The sequence below is a fragment of the Aptenodytes patagonicus genome, chromosome 2 (assembly GCF_965638725.1).
Source record: "Aptenodytes patagonicus chromosome 2, bAptPat1.pri.cur, whole genome shotgun sequence".
Lineage (NCBI taxonomy): Eukaryota > Metazoa > Chordata > Aves > Sphenisciformes > Spheniscidae > Aptenodytes > Aptenodytes patagonicus.
The window spans coordinates 59,339,795-59,360,475 of record NC_134950.1 but is presented as its reverse complement, the minus strand read 5'-3'; the positions used below and the strand labels follow the sequence as shown (position 1 = coordinate 59,360,475).

Below are 20,681 nucleotides of genomic sequence, written 5' to 3'. Positions count from 1 at the left end.
CTCTCAGCACTCTTACCGTAAGGCAGAGTGATTCTCCTTCGTAAAGCGTGTTGGAGATCTGCTGGTAAGAAATGGGAGCACCTAAAAATAATAATCGTAGTATAAATTTTTAATAAAAAATGTATTAGAATTCATAAAAGACAGAGCAGTAGTAATGCAAATATTGTTGTGACTGGTTGCCATATCTGAGGTCCCTGTGGGAAAATTCAAAGTTAGTTGACTCACCTTAGGAGCTGGAGCTTTACGGCATCTTTAATCCCAATTTAGGGATACAAAACCTGAGTGGCTTTTGGAGGAAGGGAGAACTTTAGGGAGGGACAGGCATTTGAGCTGAAAAAAAGCCCTTTGCTGCTGTAAGTACAAGCCTGTCCTTAGGCTTTGTTGCTTTGTTTAAAAATTGAGGCAAGCCTAGGAAGGGGATGAAAGCTCAGACAGTGCCCTATTGTGTGTGCGGTGAGTGGGGGGAATGGCATGTGGATTCTGCCTGTTCTCATCTATGCTTCAGGAAGAGTCAGAGAGAGAGAGAGAGATGTTGAGGGGAAAAAAGGATTCTTCTCTGAAGTAAAAAAAAGAAAAAAGATAAGTGACATACTCTCAGTAATTTCACTCGAGGCTTTTGCAAGTCTCAGACATGTTTGGTTCCTATACAAAGGCTGTATATTTGAAGAGTTTTTGAGAATGTAAAATTGGCAGTGTTCATTGGAAGAACATAATTTGTGTCATATAAAAGACCTAAAACCCTAATGAACCCCTTTCCAAGAGGCATGCCTTAATGCATTGGAGGAAGGTATATGGAATGGAAAGTTCCATGCAGTGTTTGTGTATGAAAATAATGGTTTAGGTTTTGGTTTTGCTGTGTGTGTAGAAGGGGCGTGAGGATATTGTTTTTACATCGTGTTTGAAGTCAAAGTGTTCCAGCAACTTTATCGCAACTTGTTACAAAAGAACAGTATAGTACGAGTCCAGACTGGTGTAGGAACTGAAAGAATACTTGCGTACGGTGAGACAAAAATTCCCCTTTCACTAATGATTTAAGCACAACAGAGTACGAGTTCAGTCTGTGGGAAATTGTGGGTTTGGTTTTTTTTTTTTTTGGTCTGAAGCCATGACTTTCAAAAGAACTTGGTGAGAAGGTGTAAAGCATAATAACGCAGACTTCCTTGTTTGTTTTTTCAGGCTATTTAGCCACTGATTGATTTGCAAAGATCAGGTCCTTCGACAAAATTTAAATCAGTCAGGAACAAATGAGTTCTAAAATTCAAGGTGCAGAACTTGATCCCCCCCCCCCTCCCCCCCCCCCGAATCGAGCAGCATCATTTATCGTTAGTGCTGGCACTTATTTTGGTGTCGTACAGTTGTTTTGGTGTGTTAATGTACAATTCTGTGGTTTGAAAGAGCCTTGCTAAGTCCCTTCTTAGCCTTGTTTTTCCTACTATACCTCTGTTTTCACAGATAAAATTGAAAACTATGCCAGTGCTTGTCACTTGTTAGGTGCCACAAGTATTTATTTTGTGTGAAATTAGCAAACAGTGCAGTTTAGAACCAGTGACTTCTTTGTAAATAATTGATCCTTTTAAAAAAAATAAGTGATAGTCCCTGACTATCCAACTCAAAACCTGCATATTTATCAATTAATCAATTCAACTGTGAAAAGCTATTCCTTTTTTGTTTTATTTGATTTGTATTACAGGCAAAGTGACAGCACTCATGCATTTAAGCAGCAGTGAGCTGACTGTCTAACCTTGTATATTATGTTTCTAGTTATGTAGACATACAAGTTTTATTTGTGTGAAGTTGTATTAGTAGTTTTGTCCATGTGAAGAAGCGTTGACGATTCTGTGACTTTTGTTTGATATTCTTATGGCACTTGTGTGGTTTTACAAGATCCTCGGTAAACCAGGATTACTGAAAGCACTGAATGTTTTCCATTTTAATGCAAGTCAAAGCAAAATTTCTCAGTTAGGATGTTTGTCTTTCAGCAAGAAGAATCTGTGATACTGACAGACACTGAATAAATACAGTTTTGATCACCACTCCTAAATAAGAAGCTGAGAGACTGAAATATAGGTTTGAATTGGTGCTGTTGCAGGCTTTTGTGTTGTGTCAGCTTTGCATGTATTATGAAATCTGTTCACAGTACGTAAAAATGCACAAACCATATTACTGAACTGCAAAAGCCCCACCGCTGATACATCAAAGAAAGCAGCAGCTGTCATCCCGTTTTAGCCACGGTGCTTTTGAATGCCTTAATCCTCTTCCCAAACAGAAGGAGGCAGAGAGAACGCACTTTCTTTATACCCCCCCTTTTCTATTTTTTTGAAGTGCTGGTGTAGCAAAATCTAGAAACTCTGTTCAGCAGCCATCACTGCATGGCACAAGACATTATTTTCTTTGCATCTAATTTGGACATTTCAGTCCTCCTCATGTATGCTAAGCTCTTTCAAATTTAGTTTTTATTAAACTTAGAAATTACTCACATTGTGTTTACTCCCAAGTGTTTAAAATAGCAAAGCGATTATTCAATTGTACTTCATTTTCATTTAGGTCTACTTCAAATTTGAATTAACTTGGTATTCTTTGTTGCCTTTCAGTTGCTGAAGGGGTGTATGTTGAGATTGTACTCAGAACCTGAGTTACAGGAAACATACATGTCTACCAGTAGAATATATTTTATTTTGTGAAATTTTCACATTTTCAGATTTTCTTTTTTTAACAATACAAATTTTACAAGACAGTTATTACAAAATAGCTTCTCTAAGACACAAGCCAGATATGCTGCAAACGTAAGTTTCATCTGTTACAGCTACTTTTTAAGGTCTATATGGTGCAGTGTCCTGTCTCCAAAGTGGGTCATGGCAGAAGTCTGGGGAAGGGTATGAGAACTAAGCAAGCATGCAGTGATGCTTCCCTGGTATACTTTGCTGTCTCACTGGCATTTCCCAAGTCAGAAGCTGTTCTTTGAACTAAATAAATTAAGGCCATTTCTTCATTAATTTGCCTAATCACTTTTCTTAACTGCATTTTAAGAATATTTTCCAAATATGTATAAACACATTTCAAGAGAATAGCATAGGAAAATTATTTATATTGAATCGAGTTATCAAAATTATTGGAAATAAATTATAAAAGGGTGTTTTTAATGTATTGGGTTTTATGTTTGTTTGTTTTATTTGTTTATTAGCCACTGTCTTGAAAAGTGAATTTGCACTGCAAAGTAATCTCAGCAGAGGAATGAAGTATCCAAGTGTAAAGCTGTCAGACTACAGCTAGTTCATTAAATTGTCTGTCTAGATAAACTAATAGGCTATCATTTTAAGTCTTTGCTAACCTCCAGCCTCTCAGACCAAAAATACTTTGCTGTGCTGAAATAAGTAAGCTGCTAGAGTAAAATTTAATGTTTCAAGAATCTATTTGTGTTGTCCTATTTACCCAAATAGAATTTCAAAAATCTGCATTAAAAAGTGTGTTGACCAGGATAGTACTGAAAGCCAGATGAGAGAAAATGGCATTTGATGACAAGGTTTGGTATGTTTAGAAATGCTCCTGTTATTAAAGTTGCTCTAGTGCCAAATACTCCTACACTGGAGTCTGCTCATTTGTGTGACATGCTAGCCATCACAACACACAAGGAAGATCAGAGATTGCATGCAATAACTCCAGTCCTACTTCCCTTGTCAGACAAGGATCTCCCAGCAGCAACATTACCTTCTTGTGGTTTACTCCTGCAAGCCCATTTTCCTTTCCCTCTCCATTAATACCCATTTCCAAACTCCTCAGTTTGAAACGCCATCTCTTTGCATCTTTAAAATGCTAGAAGCTTCAGTGTTACTTGTAATAAGGAAAATAATTAATGCCAAGAAAGAAAATGTGCATTTAGCATTTTGGGATGTTTATGACAATTTTTTGCTAGCTTACACTGAGTAAAGAGGTCATCTGTTCGCTTTGCTCTTGACAGCACAAAAAAGAAGCCTCAAGTTCAATGAAAAATTGAGGTACTACCTCATTACTATGAAATCCAATTGTTAGTAGTTTCAGTGAAATATGTGTGCCTCCATCGGCTGTGCAACAGGCAAAGGAGTTCTTGTGGGCTGATGTCCCAGTGCTCAGTGAGTTAATATTGGGATGTCCAATATTGTGATGTCCACAGCTGTGTCCAGACACCTCTCAGGTCAATGAAGAGATGCAGAAACTGAAGGGCAGTTTCCAAGTGTTGTTAATTTGTGGGAGGCGGGAGACATCTCATGTTAGTTTATTATTTCTTTTAATTTCTTCCCACCTGCCCCCCCGCCCCCCCCCCCCCCCAAGTCATATGCATGTAATACAGTCTTACAAAGTCTAGAGTAATGTTACTTTGAGGTTTGTTGTATTAGAAGGAAAAAGGGAAAATAATCTAAAAAAGTCCTGCTTTGTTTTTAAATTACGAATTTTTATTTCAAACTTTGAAAGAAGAAAGTGGTAGGTATGTGGTATGACCTGCTCTTGCATGTTCTGTGCTGCATTACTGAAGTACTACTGTAGGTATTAGAGGATCATTTTTCTCTTTAATTTTGATGTTTATTGCCCTCTCAGTTGCTAAGTTTGTTACACAAACACCAGAAAAGGGTGTTCCTAGACTGGCCTATTCATTCATGTAAGTGGCATTAACAAATATTTCTTTTTCACTTTTATAGGTTATTGAATCACTAGGGATTACTATATATAAAGCCCTGGACTATGGTTTGAAGGACAATGAAGAGCGGGAATTAAGTCCTCCACTGGAGCAGCTTATTGACCACATGACTAATACCACAGAATCAGATGGGAGTAGGGATGAAGGATATGATGCTCTGGATGAAGGAGTGGAGGATGACAATGATGATGACAAAGAGGAAGTTGAGGCCATTCATTCCTATAAAGATGTCATGAAGGTACAGTAATGGGCAGTTTATATGATATTTCACTGTTTTTATCAATGAGAAAATCAACTCTGTTTTCCATGTTATTGTCCAGTGTGATACTGGCTGTATCATTTTCTGATTTCCCTGGTCATTCTGTAAGGTTTGCTTGCAAAAATGACATGCAGTAGTATTTCATGTTTGACAGTAAGCAACAGAAGATCCATGATCAACTTTATCGTTGGATGTGCCATTAATATCACATTCTGATTTCATCCATGCACTGGATAGTCAGCCTTCCAGTGTAACATCTGTTGAATTACTTTGTGTACACTTGGATTCTTCATGGGCTGTTTCAATTAATTCACCTTTTCATTAGTGCGGTATTAGTATAATTATTCCTTATCAGTTTCTTCCTTTGCCACCCTCCTCTACTGAAGCAGAGGAGTGCTTTTATAAGAGTAGCTTAATTATATGGAGTGAGTCAGGGTACGGTATTTCATTGACGATCATTATGGTTGCGGTTCTTGACCTGAGTTGTGAGATTTGGAAATACAGCTTATGAATTTTAATTGCAACAGGTTCTTTAATGTTATCTGGGGTACCGTGAACAATCATTTAAAAGTATTAACCCTCCATTTTCTACAGATTAGTCTTCAGTACAAATTTTAGAGCCCAATGAGCTCTTAGTACAGACAAAGGTATTAATAAGTGTGGATTTTGACAAAATTTGTATAATTGGTTTACGTCATAAATAATCTGAGAGTTTAATACAGGTTTGAATTAATTGGTGTTAGCACACCATTTGGTGTGCTAACTTGATTGAACCCTGTATATTGCTTCTTCATAAATGCAAGTCATAGCTAAGGACCAGAAGCTTAAGTCTGTCACAGAAATTAAGAGTGTAGTGGTGGAAGCTGAGACTAGAAGAATGTCCTGGATAGCACATCAGGACGCATTAGCAGACAGAAACAAGACCCCACTAAAACCCGCCACTTCTGATGGGTTGCCAGTAAAGAGGGAAGCTCTTAGGAGACTGGAATATGGGAGTAACTTTTGTTTGAGATCGTTTTGTATCCTTGCATCAGAAATAATGCTAAATGCTTAATGCCTTTGTTTTTTCTCCCTCCCTCAGAGAAGCAGGGGTCAGAGAGAGAAATGAATGAAATGGCCCTTCGCTCCCCTGTGATGGGGAGGGCCTGGCTGGATGAAGTACTCTCCCCTTCAAGCCCCTGCCACTCCCAGCCGTGCTGAGTCGGAGCCCTCGCTGCAGGCAGGAGCGAAGGTTGCTCTGCTCTTTCTTCCCTCTGCCGCTCCCCGCCGCCCACTCATCTTCCCTAGAAGTGGCCAGCAGCACCTTGTTAAGCCTCCCTGGGAGCTGCTCCAAACAGCATGGTGTTACATAGAGGATAGATGCAATATATCCTCTTTTCCCCCAGTTTGGCAAAAATGCTGTGAATTGGTGGGACAATCAAAGTTGGATCATTAGAGGAAGTTTCTCTTAGTGCAGAGGCAGAAGAGACATTTGTATATGTAGAGCTGAGGGCAGTGAGCTGTAGAAGTGATTATTTTGCAAGTTCTTTACTTGATTTCTGCAAGCAAGAAAAGATAAGTTTGTAAAACTTCTCTGAACTCCTTCAGTTACACTGGTACACTTCCCTGAAATACAAAAAGGCTAAGAAAATGTTTGGTCAGGTTTCAACTGTTAAGGATGCTGAATGGCAGCTTTCTGGTTCTGCTTTGTTAATACATATCTCTGCTAGTCTGAGGTACCTGCCTATTTATATGTTTTAAAATCAGCATCTTACATTTTAACTTCTATCATGTTTTGCTATTAATTTTTTATCATCCTGGAAATGTACCGCTTTTGTGACATCACCTTAGTGAACTGAAGCTCAGCTGTCATTTCTACATTGTCCTAACTTTTACTCCACCAACCCTTGGAATTCTTTTCTCTTGCTGTTGTTGCTTTTGCCTAAATTATTTGCTGCAGGCTTAACTCTGCGACTCGCTTTTATTCCCTACTCTGTGTCGTTACTGCATTGGCAGTACAAGGATGGCAGCATCGTTCTGCCACATTTTTGACATCAGTGTGGATTTGCAAGATCCTTTTTTCTTGACTTCATACCTTTTCAGAGGTAAGACCATGTTTTGTGTGTGGCTTTTTCTCCCCCCCGCCCCCCCCACCAGTGGTAGGAAAACTGTGTTGCAGGCTACACCCTTATTTACCCAATGACTGTTTCACAACAGTAGTGTGTGGTCTTGTGACCATGAGGCTCGATTATTGTAATTCCCTCTTGGCAAGACTCACTGTGAAGCTTTCTCCTCTGCAGTTTGTAGTGAATGCTGAAGCAGGTTTGCTCGTTGAATTGAGCAACTGTCGTTCTTGTCTACCCTGCATTCTCTAAATTGCAAGCTTGGAAAATGGTAGAGATGGGCTGTGTGCTACTTATATTGATTTTTAAGGTTTTTAACTATATAGTCTCCAGTATGGACATGATTTTGTCCTTGAAATGTGATTATATGTTTCGTTCTTCTCCAGAAAGTGTCATTGTCACGTCCAAGGCCTGTCTGCCACTAAGGCTGAATTTTCACCATTAATCACTAATGTGGGTGAGCCTATTTTGTGATTAAAACACAGAGATAGATAAGATGTGTCGGGTTTTTCTGTAATGTGAAGTAGGCAAGGTCAACCCTGAACCCTCCCCTAACCTGAAAAATGCTGAGTAACGTCGTGGACACCTATTCCCAAGAATTGGGAAAAGGGTAAGTGCTAAACAGTACTGCCAAGATCATCATTGGCAAAGCTCCTGTTTGGAGAAGACACAGACAAGCGTTTGTGCTGCTTCTTGATATATTTGGCTGACTTGGCTTTTGATTTCCTTGGCAGGACCAACCTGCTGCACAGACTTGATCTACTGTTTTTAAAAATGCATCTATGAAGAGAGGAGATGTCGGTGGCCAGACGCTTAACTTTCTTAGTCTTTGATGTATTTCGGATATGGCAGCCCTAGTGCAAATGAAGGGAGAAATAGAGACAGTAAGGACTGGATGTTTTCAGACAGATGCTTTCCTTGTTTGGGGCCCTCTTCCCTGCCCCTATCCGCAGTACATACACACTGTGCACATACGGTACAGGAAATCTGTACATCTCAGGAGTGCCACGTTCGCTGTGCACATACACAAGGACAGAAGTGTACATATACAGTAATCCTGAGGGGTCGGGAATGCATCAGGCTGACAGCGCATGTACGGCTTGGGGAGCCTTGGGTCAACAGAGGATATAGACAAAGTAGGCCTGGCATGCTGGGTGGTGTTGGGCTTGCTAAGGGTGTGTGAAGTCCTGTCATGTGGCACCTTTATCACGGCGTGTGGCCCTCCCTGATACTGAAACGAGATGATGCAGTTTATCAACCTCTTCCAGAGTATGCTCAAACCCTAATTCCACTCCTAATCTTAATGTTATCTCACTCCTTATCCCACAGATCTCTGCAGTCAGATGGTTTAAGCCGGCACCACTTTTCATGTTAACCTGGAGGCGCTTTCTAATCTGCCTTTTATCAATATCTGCTGGCCTGAGCCCCAACCCTAAACCCAGTTCCAGTATTATCCTTTATTCTGGGCCACCATCCTCTTCTAATTCCAGATGTAAATAAAGCCGCATAACCCTTTGATAGCAGGTTTTATTCTGTGCTGGTATTTGTTGGGCTGAACTGCCATCCTAGCCCTAGCCCTGTCATTTCTTCTAGCTTTGAATGTCATCATAGCCAAATCGCTACTGCCAGTACTAGACTTTGCTCTGAATAAGAGCTAAGGTAGAGGTGTTGTCAGTAGTATCTGCAAATCATGACACTAATCTTTGTCACTGCCTTTTTCTGTAGGTCTTGTAGAAGATACGTAAGGAGGCAGTGGTCTTCTTGAACCAGTATCTTGCCCTTACTTATGTTGACCTTTCATCCCAAAAGTTAACTCAACTTTAACAGGAACCTTATCTGTAGCTGAGCCACACCTTCTTGTCTCAGAGGCAAATAAATACAGGTGGATGGCCCCCGGTGCTCGGTGGCCTCTGGTCCCAGGCCTTACGTAACTAATCACTTTTAGGTAGTTCAGTAATAATGTTTGTTAATTCTGACCAAAAATTAATTGTTGTGCAACTGCTGCTTCACGAAGATGAAGTAGTGACCCAGGTCCCATAGTAAACAAAACTCGTACTTAGGAAATCTCCATGCTGACCTTTTAACTTATATGAAAATTATTTTCAGAGCAGCATGTGCAGTATTATGTTATTTTGCTGTAATAAATGTAAACAAGATTACAGTTTGCAATATTTTTATTGGTAGAAATTCATGTTTGTGCTTTGCTTGTAAGAAAAGAGGAAGAATAAATTGTTTCTGTCAAAACCCCTGCATATTTCGGATATTTTAATTGTCCTTTAATCATTGGCATGGTCTCTAAAATAAGAAACTTCTAAGTCTAGGTGACTTGTATGTCTTGGTAGGTCAAGTACATGACTGACTTCTTTCATCTGGAAGGAACTGAAATTTGCAGTGGTGATATTGAGCTGCTTGTGTTTTGTTTTGAGTACTCTGATGGTAGTACAGATCAACTATCTATGGCATGTGTAGAGTTATAGAGGAAAAGAAGAGTATGTCCTGTCTCCATGCAATTACAGGCAGGATGAGATGATCTACATTTAGATATAAGTACTTTGGAAGCTCCCTTCTGAGTTTCAGGACATACATTATTATCATATAAATGGTATGACCCCGTGTAAGTATAATATGGGAACCTGTCAGAGAGGAACCAGAAAATGCACTTAAAAACAAGTATTTGTTTATGACAGTTAAAGAATTCATGTTACTGGAATTCAAAGGCCCAAACTTTTGCCTAGTCCATGAGGTTGAAATTAGTAAGATGCAGCTTTCTATGAATGTAATTCTGTTTAAGGCTGGGTTGGCTTTAGCATTTTTATATGAGCCTGCAGAACAGTATTTATGCATCATTTCAAAACAAGCAGCTTGCAGTGTACCCTGTAACTCTGTCTGAAGCTGGTGAAGATTTTGGAACCTTATTGAGATGATAGCCAATGTTCCAGGTGTTGTCAGTTCGTTTTATATTAAAAAGCAATGCAACAACATTGGCAATTTGTGAAAGTCATCATGCTCAAAAAAGACAAAAATTGATCAGCTCTCTTCTCTTGAGTCCTGTTCGTAGTGTACTCAAATGTCACATGCTAGTCTTTATCTTGGTGGATCTATGTCTCCACGTGTTGATGGGGGAAAAAATTGAAATTACAGTGGGTTGGAAGTCCTCAGTTCCCTTCACTTTTGTTGTCACAGTACTTGAGCTTGATTTGCTTAGCTTGACCAAAAATTAATCATCTTCTACCCATGGATCTTCAGTTGTCCACACAGACCTGGTGTCTGAGACCCCTTTTGTAATGTTGGGGAACCTCCTGTCCCAACTGTTTGGGTCCCTGAAAGTATAACCATCTAGTTTTTGTACCTCTTAAGTTCTGAGGGGGGCCAGATTCTCCTTTGGCTATTCCTTTTTGCAGTTTAACTCTTTGGGGACTGTAAGCTAGAAAGAAACCCAGAGAGCTCCCAAAATGATTTTGTGAACATCCCCCCATATCATACTGCTATGGTGGATGCCCTTGGGGAGTTTGGGCCTCTGAAGTTGGACCTTCGTGGTGCTGGTCTGAGCAGGTAGACGAGTTGTGTTGGCACACTCCCTGGCCACCCTTTCTCTCTGTGATGCATTGACAGAAGTGGGACCTCGGAGTTCAGCAGCGAAGCCCCAGTGCTCATCTCCTGTGCTTAGCGGCTTAAAAACATTCCCTCTTGGGCTCTTACCCTCCCAAAGCATGCTGACTGAGAGTACGTGTTTTTGTATCAACTACCCAGTGTCTTCAGACAGACATACAGACATTGTGAAGGTCCCAGAAAAACAATTGCTGGGATTGGGTTAACAAAGGAATATATAGATCTTGACTGAATAGGACACATCCACCTGCATTTTCTTATTCCTTCACCATTTTTGAGCTAACTTGGAGTTGTCTTAGAAATGCGGTAAACTTGCTATTTTTCTCTTGCCCAAGCAAGCCTTGTACATCATGCTTATTCGTTCAAACCATAGCATGTTTCTTCTGTCTGTGCTGTCACCTTGTCTGGGATCCATGCCACCTATATTTAGTCAAAGCATCCCTAAAGTTTTTTTTGTTCGGTTTTGTTAACTCCATCAGTTCCTTCATCTGTTTTTCTGCAAGACCCCTCAAACATTTGTGCAGGCACAACTGAAGGACTGGCGGAGTAAACTGTGCTGCTGGCTGAGTCGTGAAAGGAGTCAGTGTTTGAAGCTCCAGTACTGTGCACGCCCAGGGAGCTGAGCCGAGGACAAACTATGCAAAATAAAGCAGAAGTGTCTCTCTGCGTGTTTGAGTCTTTGTAATGTATGAGCAATATCTCCATGATGTTGGTTTTAAAATAAAATTATTTAGCACTAATAATAGAGTTTTGATATGAAAGGCTTTATAAACAGCCACAGAGCAAGTAGATTTATGACAACTGAGAACTCTGCAAGTGAAAGATAAGTAGAAGTGGAAGTAATTTTGTACTGTTCACAAGGTTTATTTTAAGAGGTTTTGCTTATAACCGCATTATACCAAATGTACTTGCAAGGAAGTTGTCCCTCATGACTTTGCTGTTCTCATTAAAAAAAGAAGGGCTTTTCTTTTTCCTTGCTTTAATTATTCTCATACAGAACAGTGGAAACATCCCTTCCATTGACGTGGGCTTAGATGGATTGGAGTGTCTTATTCTAGGCTGGGAGACAAAACCAAGTAACCTTTTCTGCGGTGATTTTTACCTTCCCATTATGGCTCACAGTAATGCATCTACGCCAGTTAAAAACCCCTGTACCCATAATTCACATAATTATACTGGTATAACCTGTCTAAGGTCTAAAATCGTCTGAGGAATCCAAGGAGTTGTCCAACAAAAACAGGAAACACAGATTGGGTGTTCAGATTATTTTTATGTATGGGGAGGCTAGAATACACCTGAAATTTGTGTGTGGCCTTTATGCATCTAAAAGAAGCAGAGTAGGGCATGGACTTTTTTTCCCATCTGTTTTATGCTGCAATTATTATAAATAATTTACACATGGATAAAAATAAAATTCCCGTTTTTAGTGGAGGTGGAAGGATTCTTTGGTAATGGTGTTCCATAGTGCATAAAATGCAGAATTTGTCATGACAGAGCTCCAGTTTTCCCTTTAAAAATACAAATGTCTAATACAATTGTCTAAAGCAATCTGTTAGAAATAACACATCTGAGTATGAGGTTTAATCTGAAGTACCAAAGAACCCATGTTAGCCTGTGCTGCTAAAATAGACCCTGGAGACTAAATTAGATTAATGGGTGTTTACTTTCATAAGGTATGTTTTGTTTGATCAGATTAATTTGAAATTCTAACTAATGACTGGAAATCAGGGTAATGGTTGGTCAGTTAACACAGTACTGCTGTAGTGACCCATAACAAAGTAAAAAAAGAGCAGAGCCGCCATTCGTTACAAAAGTGACCCGTACAGATTAACTCCAGCACTCAGCGGGGCCATGCAGGCTGACCTGTCCAAAGCTGAAGGGATCTGCGCGAGAGTCTCTCTCTTCAACTCGCAACTGCTGTCCCTCTCCAGGTGTTGAAACTGGTAAGTGCACAGAAGGCCGTGATGGATTTTTCGGATTCAGTGTCAGCCTGGTAAAGGCAGTAGATCTGCTCAGAAAAATTAGCCAGGACAGCAGCTTGTCTTATGTTAGGGTTTGGCAAAGGCTCCTCTTGTCAGAATCTAGTTTCCACCCATGTAGACTTTGCAGTCTTGGATGTTCGTGGTGTTGCAGCTAGCTTTTTAGCTCTACTGGCTCCTTTCACTACTTCAAAAATGCAAGCCGTTTTTATACAGATTCACATGACGTCTTCCATCGTGTCTGTAAGGCACAAGTGTTCTTTGCTTTCCATGTAATGCCAACATCCCATAGGGAATATCCCATGTACCTTATCGGTACTGTTTGTGTTATTTACATTATGTGTGTGATGCATGTTTTAGTAGACAAGTAAATTAACGGTGATATGCAAAATTGCTGTACAATTTTCTCTCTCATATAGCATTATGTGTTGAAGATTCCAGTAGCTGCCCTCACAGACCATATTCAAAACAGTAGATTAACTTGTTTCTGCAGTTTTTAAGTTGTGCATATACAGCTTTTGTTTGAAATGAGCAGTATAGGTGTTCTTGTATCTGTAATGCTTTACAGGCATGAGAGAAGCAGGATTTATGGGGTGCAGGAGAACTTCTTAATTAGGCCAACTGATTTAGCTGGGGAAAAATATGTTAGCCCTTCCAGGCTGAAATGAAAGGGCCAACGGCAGAGTCTCCAAGTGCTTGTCCGCTATAAATTTTGGAGTCTCTAACTTCTGTGAGGTGTTAGAGCCTCACAATCCACCACCCCATTCAGGAGAAGGGATCAAGAGGAAAAGTGGATGTGGAAGTTTTGCCTTTTCTAGTTCTTGCCAGGACACAAATGACTAGATTTGAGGATGCTCAGAAGTTTTTCTTGCTGACAGCAGTTGTGTAAAAAACTATGGGTATTTCAGTTGTCAATATTGCTAGTTCACAGTCACTTCAAGGATGATATAATTGCATTGCCGAAGAAAATGGAAGCAGCATATATGCAACAAAATTAGTTAATTCCTTATAGAGGCATATTGTACTGTAACAGCAACATGGGAAAAGTAAAGAAATGGAGTGAGGGCCCTTTAATTAAGCCACTGTGATCTTGCTTTTGAATTATTCAAGAGGCAGCCTTGGGCTTGAGGCAAAGTTTCTTTTGGTGCATTTATTTCCGTGCTGGTAACAGTATTAATGAAATATTGGGAGGAAAGTTGTTTGAATTGACTTAAAAGTACCACTAATTTTCCAAAATAATAATCTCTCTATTTTAGCTATGTGATTTTTTTTTTAATATGCTCTTGATTACTGTATTCCCATGATGCTATTTTCTGCTCCCCTTTGCTTAGTGTACTGTTGCATGCTGTATTGTAGAAAAATATTTAAGTGAGATAAGGCCATTTGATACAAAGAACTAAAGAATGTATATTTGATTGTGCTGTCCCCTGAAGATCTGAATCTAAAAGTCAGAATATCGTATTTATCCCAAAGATTGATCTGAAGACAGGGAATGTTTTGCATTTCTTAGTAAAAGGATTTTTACAGTAGGTTTTTGTTTAAAACATGGAGTTGCAACATCCTTAAATAGTATTGTAACTGAAGCAGTCTTAAGGGGGTAGCTTTCAAAAGACTATTGTCCACAGGATGCATGGCCCTGAGTGTATTTTAAGTGATTGATTTGTAAATATTTTTAACGAAATAACACAATGGAAAAGCAGTATTCTTCTGGGTGATGGCTGCAGTGCGTTTCTCAGGTAATTTTAGCTTTGCCTTACTCCATTGCTTGGGCCATACCGTCCCAATGCTTGTGCATCTGTGCAGATGAGTCTTGTGTGCGTAGTTGTGGAGAATTATTTGAACATTTTAATCTCGCAGCCTTCCTAATAACTCACACTAACTTGTGCCACTGAACAAAATGGTCTCAAGAGATAAACTCCTTGAATCTACTAAGTTTGGCAGAGCATTTGTTGAAGGGAAGGTGTAGGCTATAGCCTGGAAGCTATAGGAAGACAGCAGGCATGGGAATTCAGGGATTTTGTGTGGGGAGGTGAAATGAACGGGCAGAGCTGAGTAGCAACCATGGCTACTCGTTGTTTGGACACCCAAACTAAATCATATAAAGAAGAAGATTTAGCTGAGATTGGCAAGGGCAGGAAGCTAAGGGATCGTGCTGAGGGAAGCCAGCTGCACGCGGGGGCAATGCTTCATACACTGCTCTGAGTTTGCTTTGTGTAAAGCCTGTAAAGCAGGCACTAGGAAGACTTTTTTTGGAAGCCTGGTTGGATGGAAAACAGAGGAGTTTTTTTGCCTTTGCCCTGAAGAGAGAACAAACCCCTTTGTTTTATTGTTATGTATGTATTTGCATCTCTGAGAAAGAGGCTAGAAACTTGATTTTAAACACTAGAAAAACCAGGCGTTTGTTTTATTGTTACTAACTTCATGACGGTAAGGAAGAACAAGACACTTTGGGTGATTTAAGCCAAAAGAGAGTTCTATGGTTTTTTGCCTGGCTTTTTCTTAGGACAAAGCAAGCTTGGAGTTGGGACAAGAAGGTCCTAATGAGCAATTGTATTTGTTTTTCCTTTTCGGCATGCCAAGATTTCTTAATGTGAGCACTAAGACCAACACTTGCTTTAGATGAGCAAATTCTCATGAAGCCAAGTCTCTTTATGAACTGGTCTCTTCTAATCAATTCATGTCGATCAGTCCACTATATCACACTGTGTGTAACAAGCCCCCATATATGTATTTTATGCAGTCACACACACTTGCACAGCTAGATGTAAAATATCACTGTCCTCAGTCCACTTTTTAAAATTGAAAGATTATAAGGTGATGTTTGAAAACAGGATGGCATTGGGGGGAAGAAAATGAGCTATAGGGTTTGTTTTTTTAAAAAACTTTGACTTCTGTGGTAGCATGTAATATTAACAAATGAAAAAACTGAACTTCAGGAGAGTATTAGTCAGCATGATTTATTAAGTCTTTTCATGTCTGGACAGAGGAATCATGTCACAGTAGAAATATTTTTAATGGCTCAGAGGTAAAAAAAAAAAATAGAAAATATGTTTTCCAGGCAACACACATGTTTGAAAATAAAAATATTCACTAAGTTAATTTTGCCCTTGGGTTTGCGTTTCTTATAAACCTACACAGAAAGTGAAGGGATTCCTGTACCTTAGCTTGATCAAGAAAGCTGGGGACAGTTGTGTAAATCCCTTTAATGTAATTTTAAAGCAGCTTTGAACGTGACAAGTATTAAGTGAATTACGTTGATAGACAGGTTTCATTAATTAAAGTGATGTCATTTGGTGTCTTAAACACTTGTCCTGATTTTTCATTCTGGGCAGTGTAATTGGAGGTCAACACATAGTCTGCTTTACTTTGAAAGTAACCACTGTGCTCGTTTTAAAAGGGTGATGTCAGTCCTTTTCGTATTTGAATGTGTTAGTGAGTAAAGGAGGGGTGTTTATTGCAATTTCTTGTCCTGGAAATGGTGCTTACTGTGTTTGGAGCCAGGTCACTTTGCTGGGGACTTTCCAGTGCAGAGTCTGGCTGCCAGAGGCACTTGGCCTCATGGTGTCACCTTCAGCAGAAATGCTGAGATTTGTCCTTATGGGAAACCTTTAAAAAAACCAAACTGCCAAATAGTTGCAAAAAGTGTACCTCTGAACACTATGGGTTGTTTTTTCTTTCCTACCTGGGCCCACTTTTTGTCATGAGTGGCTGAAGAAGGAGAGGGGGAGAGGGGATGTGCCTGCTCCTTCCAGGTGCTCTCCCGGTGTCCAGGGGATGCATGGCACCCATCTGCCTTCGGCCTGGCTCTTGGGTCAAGTGAGCCAGGTAAAACAGGAAGGGGTGTCTCTGTCGTGTCCAGGATACTTTCTGTCGTAAAGGTGAAACTCAAGAGGTATGTAATCTCCCACCGGTTATTACTTCTGCCTGGGTGCACAGCAGCGAACTGCTGAGGTGAGATAACTGGCAAGATAACTAGGCCACCCCCCCCAACCTCTATTGTCTTACAAGCCTACCACAATAAAATTATTAATAATTTTCTTTACCACTCTGACAGATAAAGATAACCTCTCTTTGAGGTTAATTTGGCAGCTATCTAGGCCTTTTAATGAAGACGCTGCAAGCAGAGTGGTTTCTTGGCAGCTCCCTGCTGATGTCATGCCAAGTTTGAGGGAACTGAGCCCACCTCACCTTCCCCACCTCCCCCAGCTTCCACTTGAAGCTGTCTTTCTCATGGGACCCTGATGTATACTTAAGGATACTGGCAAAAAGTCCTTTAGAAACACTTAGTTTGGGGCTTTTTGACAAGAGTGATGTTTTCAGCTGTCTTTGCTGGCAGAACAAGCTGTAAGCTTTAACACTCATCGGTTTTACACCAGACTCTTTGTAGATGTGACGGTACATCCTAAATTCAGTTCAGAGCTGTCAACAAACTCCAGTTGAGGCACTTTGCCAGTGTCTTAGATTTGTCCCTTTATCCATTGCTATCAAGTTCTTCTGTATGAAGTTGATGTTAAACTGGCTTTCATCTTGCTGAAGGTAGCAATGTTTGAAATAGATTTATATATTTGCATTTCTAGTTATCTGTTCTTTGCTCTTAAGTCTTGTTTATTTTAAAAATAACTGCCCTGAGTTTTGGCCCTCAAAAGTGGCTTTATCATGAAAAACGTCAGTACAGAAAAGAGTTACCCAAGAGTAACAATTGGTCTTTGACTACATGCAGGAGAGTGCTCTACCACGATCACCCCTTTGATAACCTTACTCTCCATGGACTGAGGTCACTACAGCATTAATTACGTTCCAGAGATTTAATTCTTTTTATATTTCTGCTTTGGAAGGCATTGGTAAACGTATCATGAAAAAGCATCTATTTCAACGGCTGTGTAGTAGTTGTAGATGCCTTTGCAAGTGCCAGGGGTTTTAAAGGTAGCTTTGAAGTTGAAGAACTGAGCTGGGAGTTCCAGCCTGACTTGCAGAGATAGATCTTTCATGATATGTAACTGAGAACAGGTAAATAATTATCTATGGTGCAGGTCCTTAGAATACTTGGCACGAAATAGTTTAATTATTTGAAGAGCTGTGTTTGGAAACAAAGCACTCATGCAGCAGTTGACTGGAGAACTAAGAAAGTGATTTGCCTCCTTCCATTTTCTCTCTTTCCCTTCAGATAATAAGATTTTGATGAAGAGGCGGCTGGTGACTGGGTTGTGGTGTGTGGTTTTTTTTATTGTTGTTTTTCGTTGTTTGGTTTTTTCCTTAACTATTCTCTGTCAAGGACACATCCCTTTTACTGCAGAACATGCTTGTTTCTACAAGGCTCCTTCTTAGATAAGAACGGTAAGACTTATCTGTTGTGGTTGAAATAACCTGAAGTGCAAAATTATTTTTATATTAATTAAAAGGAAGGTAATAAGAGTTGGGAAGACTCTTCAAATACTTTAAACTATGTATTTCTTTTCCAATGCAGTTTTTTTTTGAGTGTGCAAAGAAATTCATTTCAAAAAGAATGCTCAGCATTTGAAAGTGCAAGTAGCTCTTTTTGAAAATATAACAAACCTTGCTTGTTTTTGCAATCAGAGATTGGCCAAGGTGCATGGCTTTGCCTCCTTCTACAAGTGGCATATTTTGAAATAAGCAAGCTAACTGTTAGAAAGAACAGGCAAACCCTAAGGAAGAAGAAGAAAAGTTTCTGAATTTAGTTTATTAGCGAGTGAGGAACTCTCTTGCTCTGTATCTTTGGGTTCTCGTCTTGTGTTGAGGTCTGTGTTGTTCATCCTTTTTAGAAGCAAGGACTCATTCCTATCCCCTCCAAGGAGTCAGGATGTTAAAATAAAACTAATATATTTTAAGACTGGAGCAAGAGGTCAGCCTTTAGATTGTACTAGAATCTTCACAATCTTTTAATTAGAAATAATGAAGATTACATTTCATTTGTATTCCTACAAGTTCAGGAGCTAAGATTTCAGGAAAACCACCAATTACTACAAGATGCATAATAATTCACTACAGTTGTCCATTCTAAATTTTTATATGGAGACTGAAATCTTTTTAGCAGATAGGAGTGCAAATGGACCAACAAAGCAGGGACATGATGGAAAAATATGCTGTAGCATCCTACGTAATTTGGTCAGCTATGGCTTTGATCCAGAATTTTTTTTATTTTCTTTATCAGAAAAGATTCCTGACCAGCTCAGTGGGCTTTGCATCAGCCTCAGATCTCCATTGGCAAAATAGAATTGGTAATTGCTAGTGTCACAAGGGTGAGAGAATGCATGCAGCATGGACTGCAAGGCAACTACTGTGATGGAGCCCCTACAGCATGACTACAGTCCCCATGGTGTAGACTCAGTGCAGTTTGGGATATATGAAGTGGCCTTGAATGCTTGACAGAGTGGTGGTTTTACTTGTGTTGCTGCTGTTGGCAAGAAATGTGTGGAGCCAAAGCAAAGCAGTAAAGCTGTCTTTCCCTCAAGTCTCTGAGCAGTCAGGGCAGTATAAACACCATCTGCAGTCCCTGCAGGTGGTAATCCCACCTATGCACAGGGCGTATGTCAAAGCCATTGACTCTAGATAATTCAATTTCTAGTAATTACTACACTGGGGACAATTTCCAGGAATGGAGTGTGCATAGAGGAAGAGGACAAAAAAGGGCACCACCACTAGAAATAGAGGGAATTGAGGAGAAAATAACACCTTTTAAGTTCTGATTTATTGGATATCTGTTCTGCTTGAATAAGCAAGGATATGTATATGAATTAAAATTACAGTATTTTATTTTTAATCAATAAATTGTGGGTTAAATAATTTTATTCATGCCTATCTTAGAGTGGCATATTTTCTAAGTATTAACATTTATGTAACTGATACGCTTGATAAGACAATTGCAGTGTAGATTCAATGGCTATAAATTTTAAGAAAAAAATGTTAAGCATACTCGCCTAGAAGAAAAAGAGGAAGAATTTTTCTGTAGGCCTTTTTCATGCAATCAGAGTTTCAAGACCTGATTTCCAGGTACTACAAATAAGGAGTACGGCATACATGAAGGAATAGAATAGGTTTCCATACACCGAGATCTAAGGAAAGCAAAATGAGACTGGTTAGAAGTTGCTGGATTTATTCATTGGGAGTGAAGTTTAAAAGCTTGTTATGTTTAGTAATGCAGTTTGTTTGGTTATGCAGCTGGAAATCTGTTTTTTTGGACAGGAATAAAAAGTCATGCTTCAGGACAAAACATGAAAGCAAATTATTATTATGCCTACCGAGAGAAGTTTCAGCACTTTACATAAAAACAAACAAGCTTCCCACACACATACATTTTAAAGCTCTATACATGAACTGTAAATTGCTGCCAAGGAAAGTGCATGTTTTTATTTTAGTTGATATATTTTAATTGGATTTTAAGTGGCTCATGAATAAAACTGCCTTACATTAATATATTGTGTCTCATTTAGTAAGTATGCAAACGTCTGAACTGTTTAGTCATGAGATTGATGGGCATTATTGAAAAATTGGTAAAGAAACAATCTCTTCTGCATTTTTCTCTCCTTCCTTTCTATGTGTGTCAGTGAGATTTGGTTTCTGATTTGAGTCATTCTCTGCCATTTTCTGTTGCCTTTTGATAAAATTGTTTTCTCTTTTATTCTATTTGAAAATTTCGCTATTTTCTACTGTTTTTCCAGAGATGTTCTGGTGTTTGGTTTTTTTCCAAGCAGCACCCCGAGTGTAATGGCCGCTTTATACGCTTGTATGGAGGCTTGGGGAGAGGGGAAGAAAGAGGGGCATCTATCCTGCTCTCATTCTCTGCTGCATACGCCAAGCATCCTGGTACAAAACCAACTCTCCTCTCTTTTCTGCTGAACAGAAGTAGTAGCTCCAGTAAGAAGGCACCCTCCAGCCCAAAGGAGGGCCTAGAGAAGCATGGCAGACAACCATACAAAAGGACATTACAGGGGTGCAACTCCTTGCTATCAGTTGTTCGGGTCTAAGTTATTTAATAATGTAAAGGGTGGTTCCACAGCTTAATGGGCTGCTAGCTAAACAACTACAGGGAGCCCTGTGAATATGTA

At 39.6% G+C, this 20,681-nt stretch overlaps 1 protein-coding gene across 5 annotated transcripts in view; it reads left to right on the top strand.

The window, feature by feature from the left end:
• The window catches only part of SPIRE1 (spire type actin nucleation factor 1), a 134,992-nt gene that overhangs the window by 56,448 nt on the left and 57,863 nt on the right, over window positions 1-20,681 (top strand). For all 5 annotated transcript variants that reach the window (XM_076330014.1, XM_076330012.1, XM_076330016.1 and 2 more), the window contains exon 3: window positions 4,671-4,907. In XM_076330014.1, the coding sequence (XP_076186129.1) occupies window positions 4,671-4,907 (237 nt within the window). The remainder of the gene's footprint in view (window positions 1-4,670; window positions 4,908-20,681) is intronic.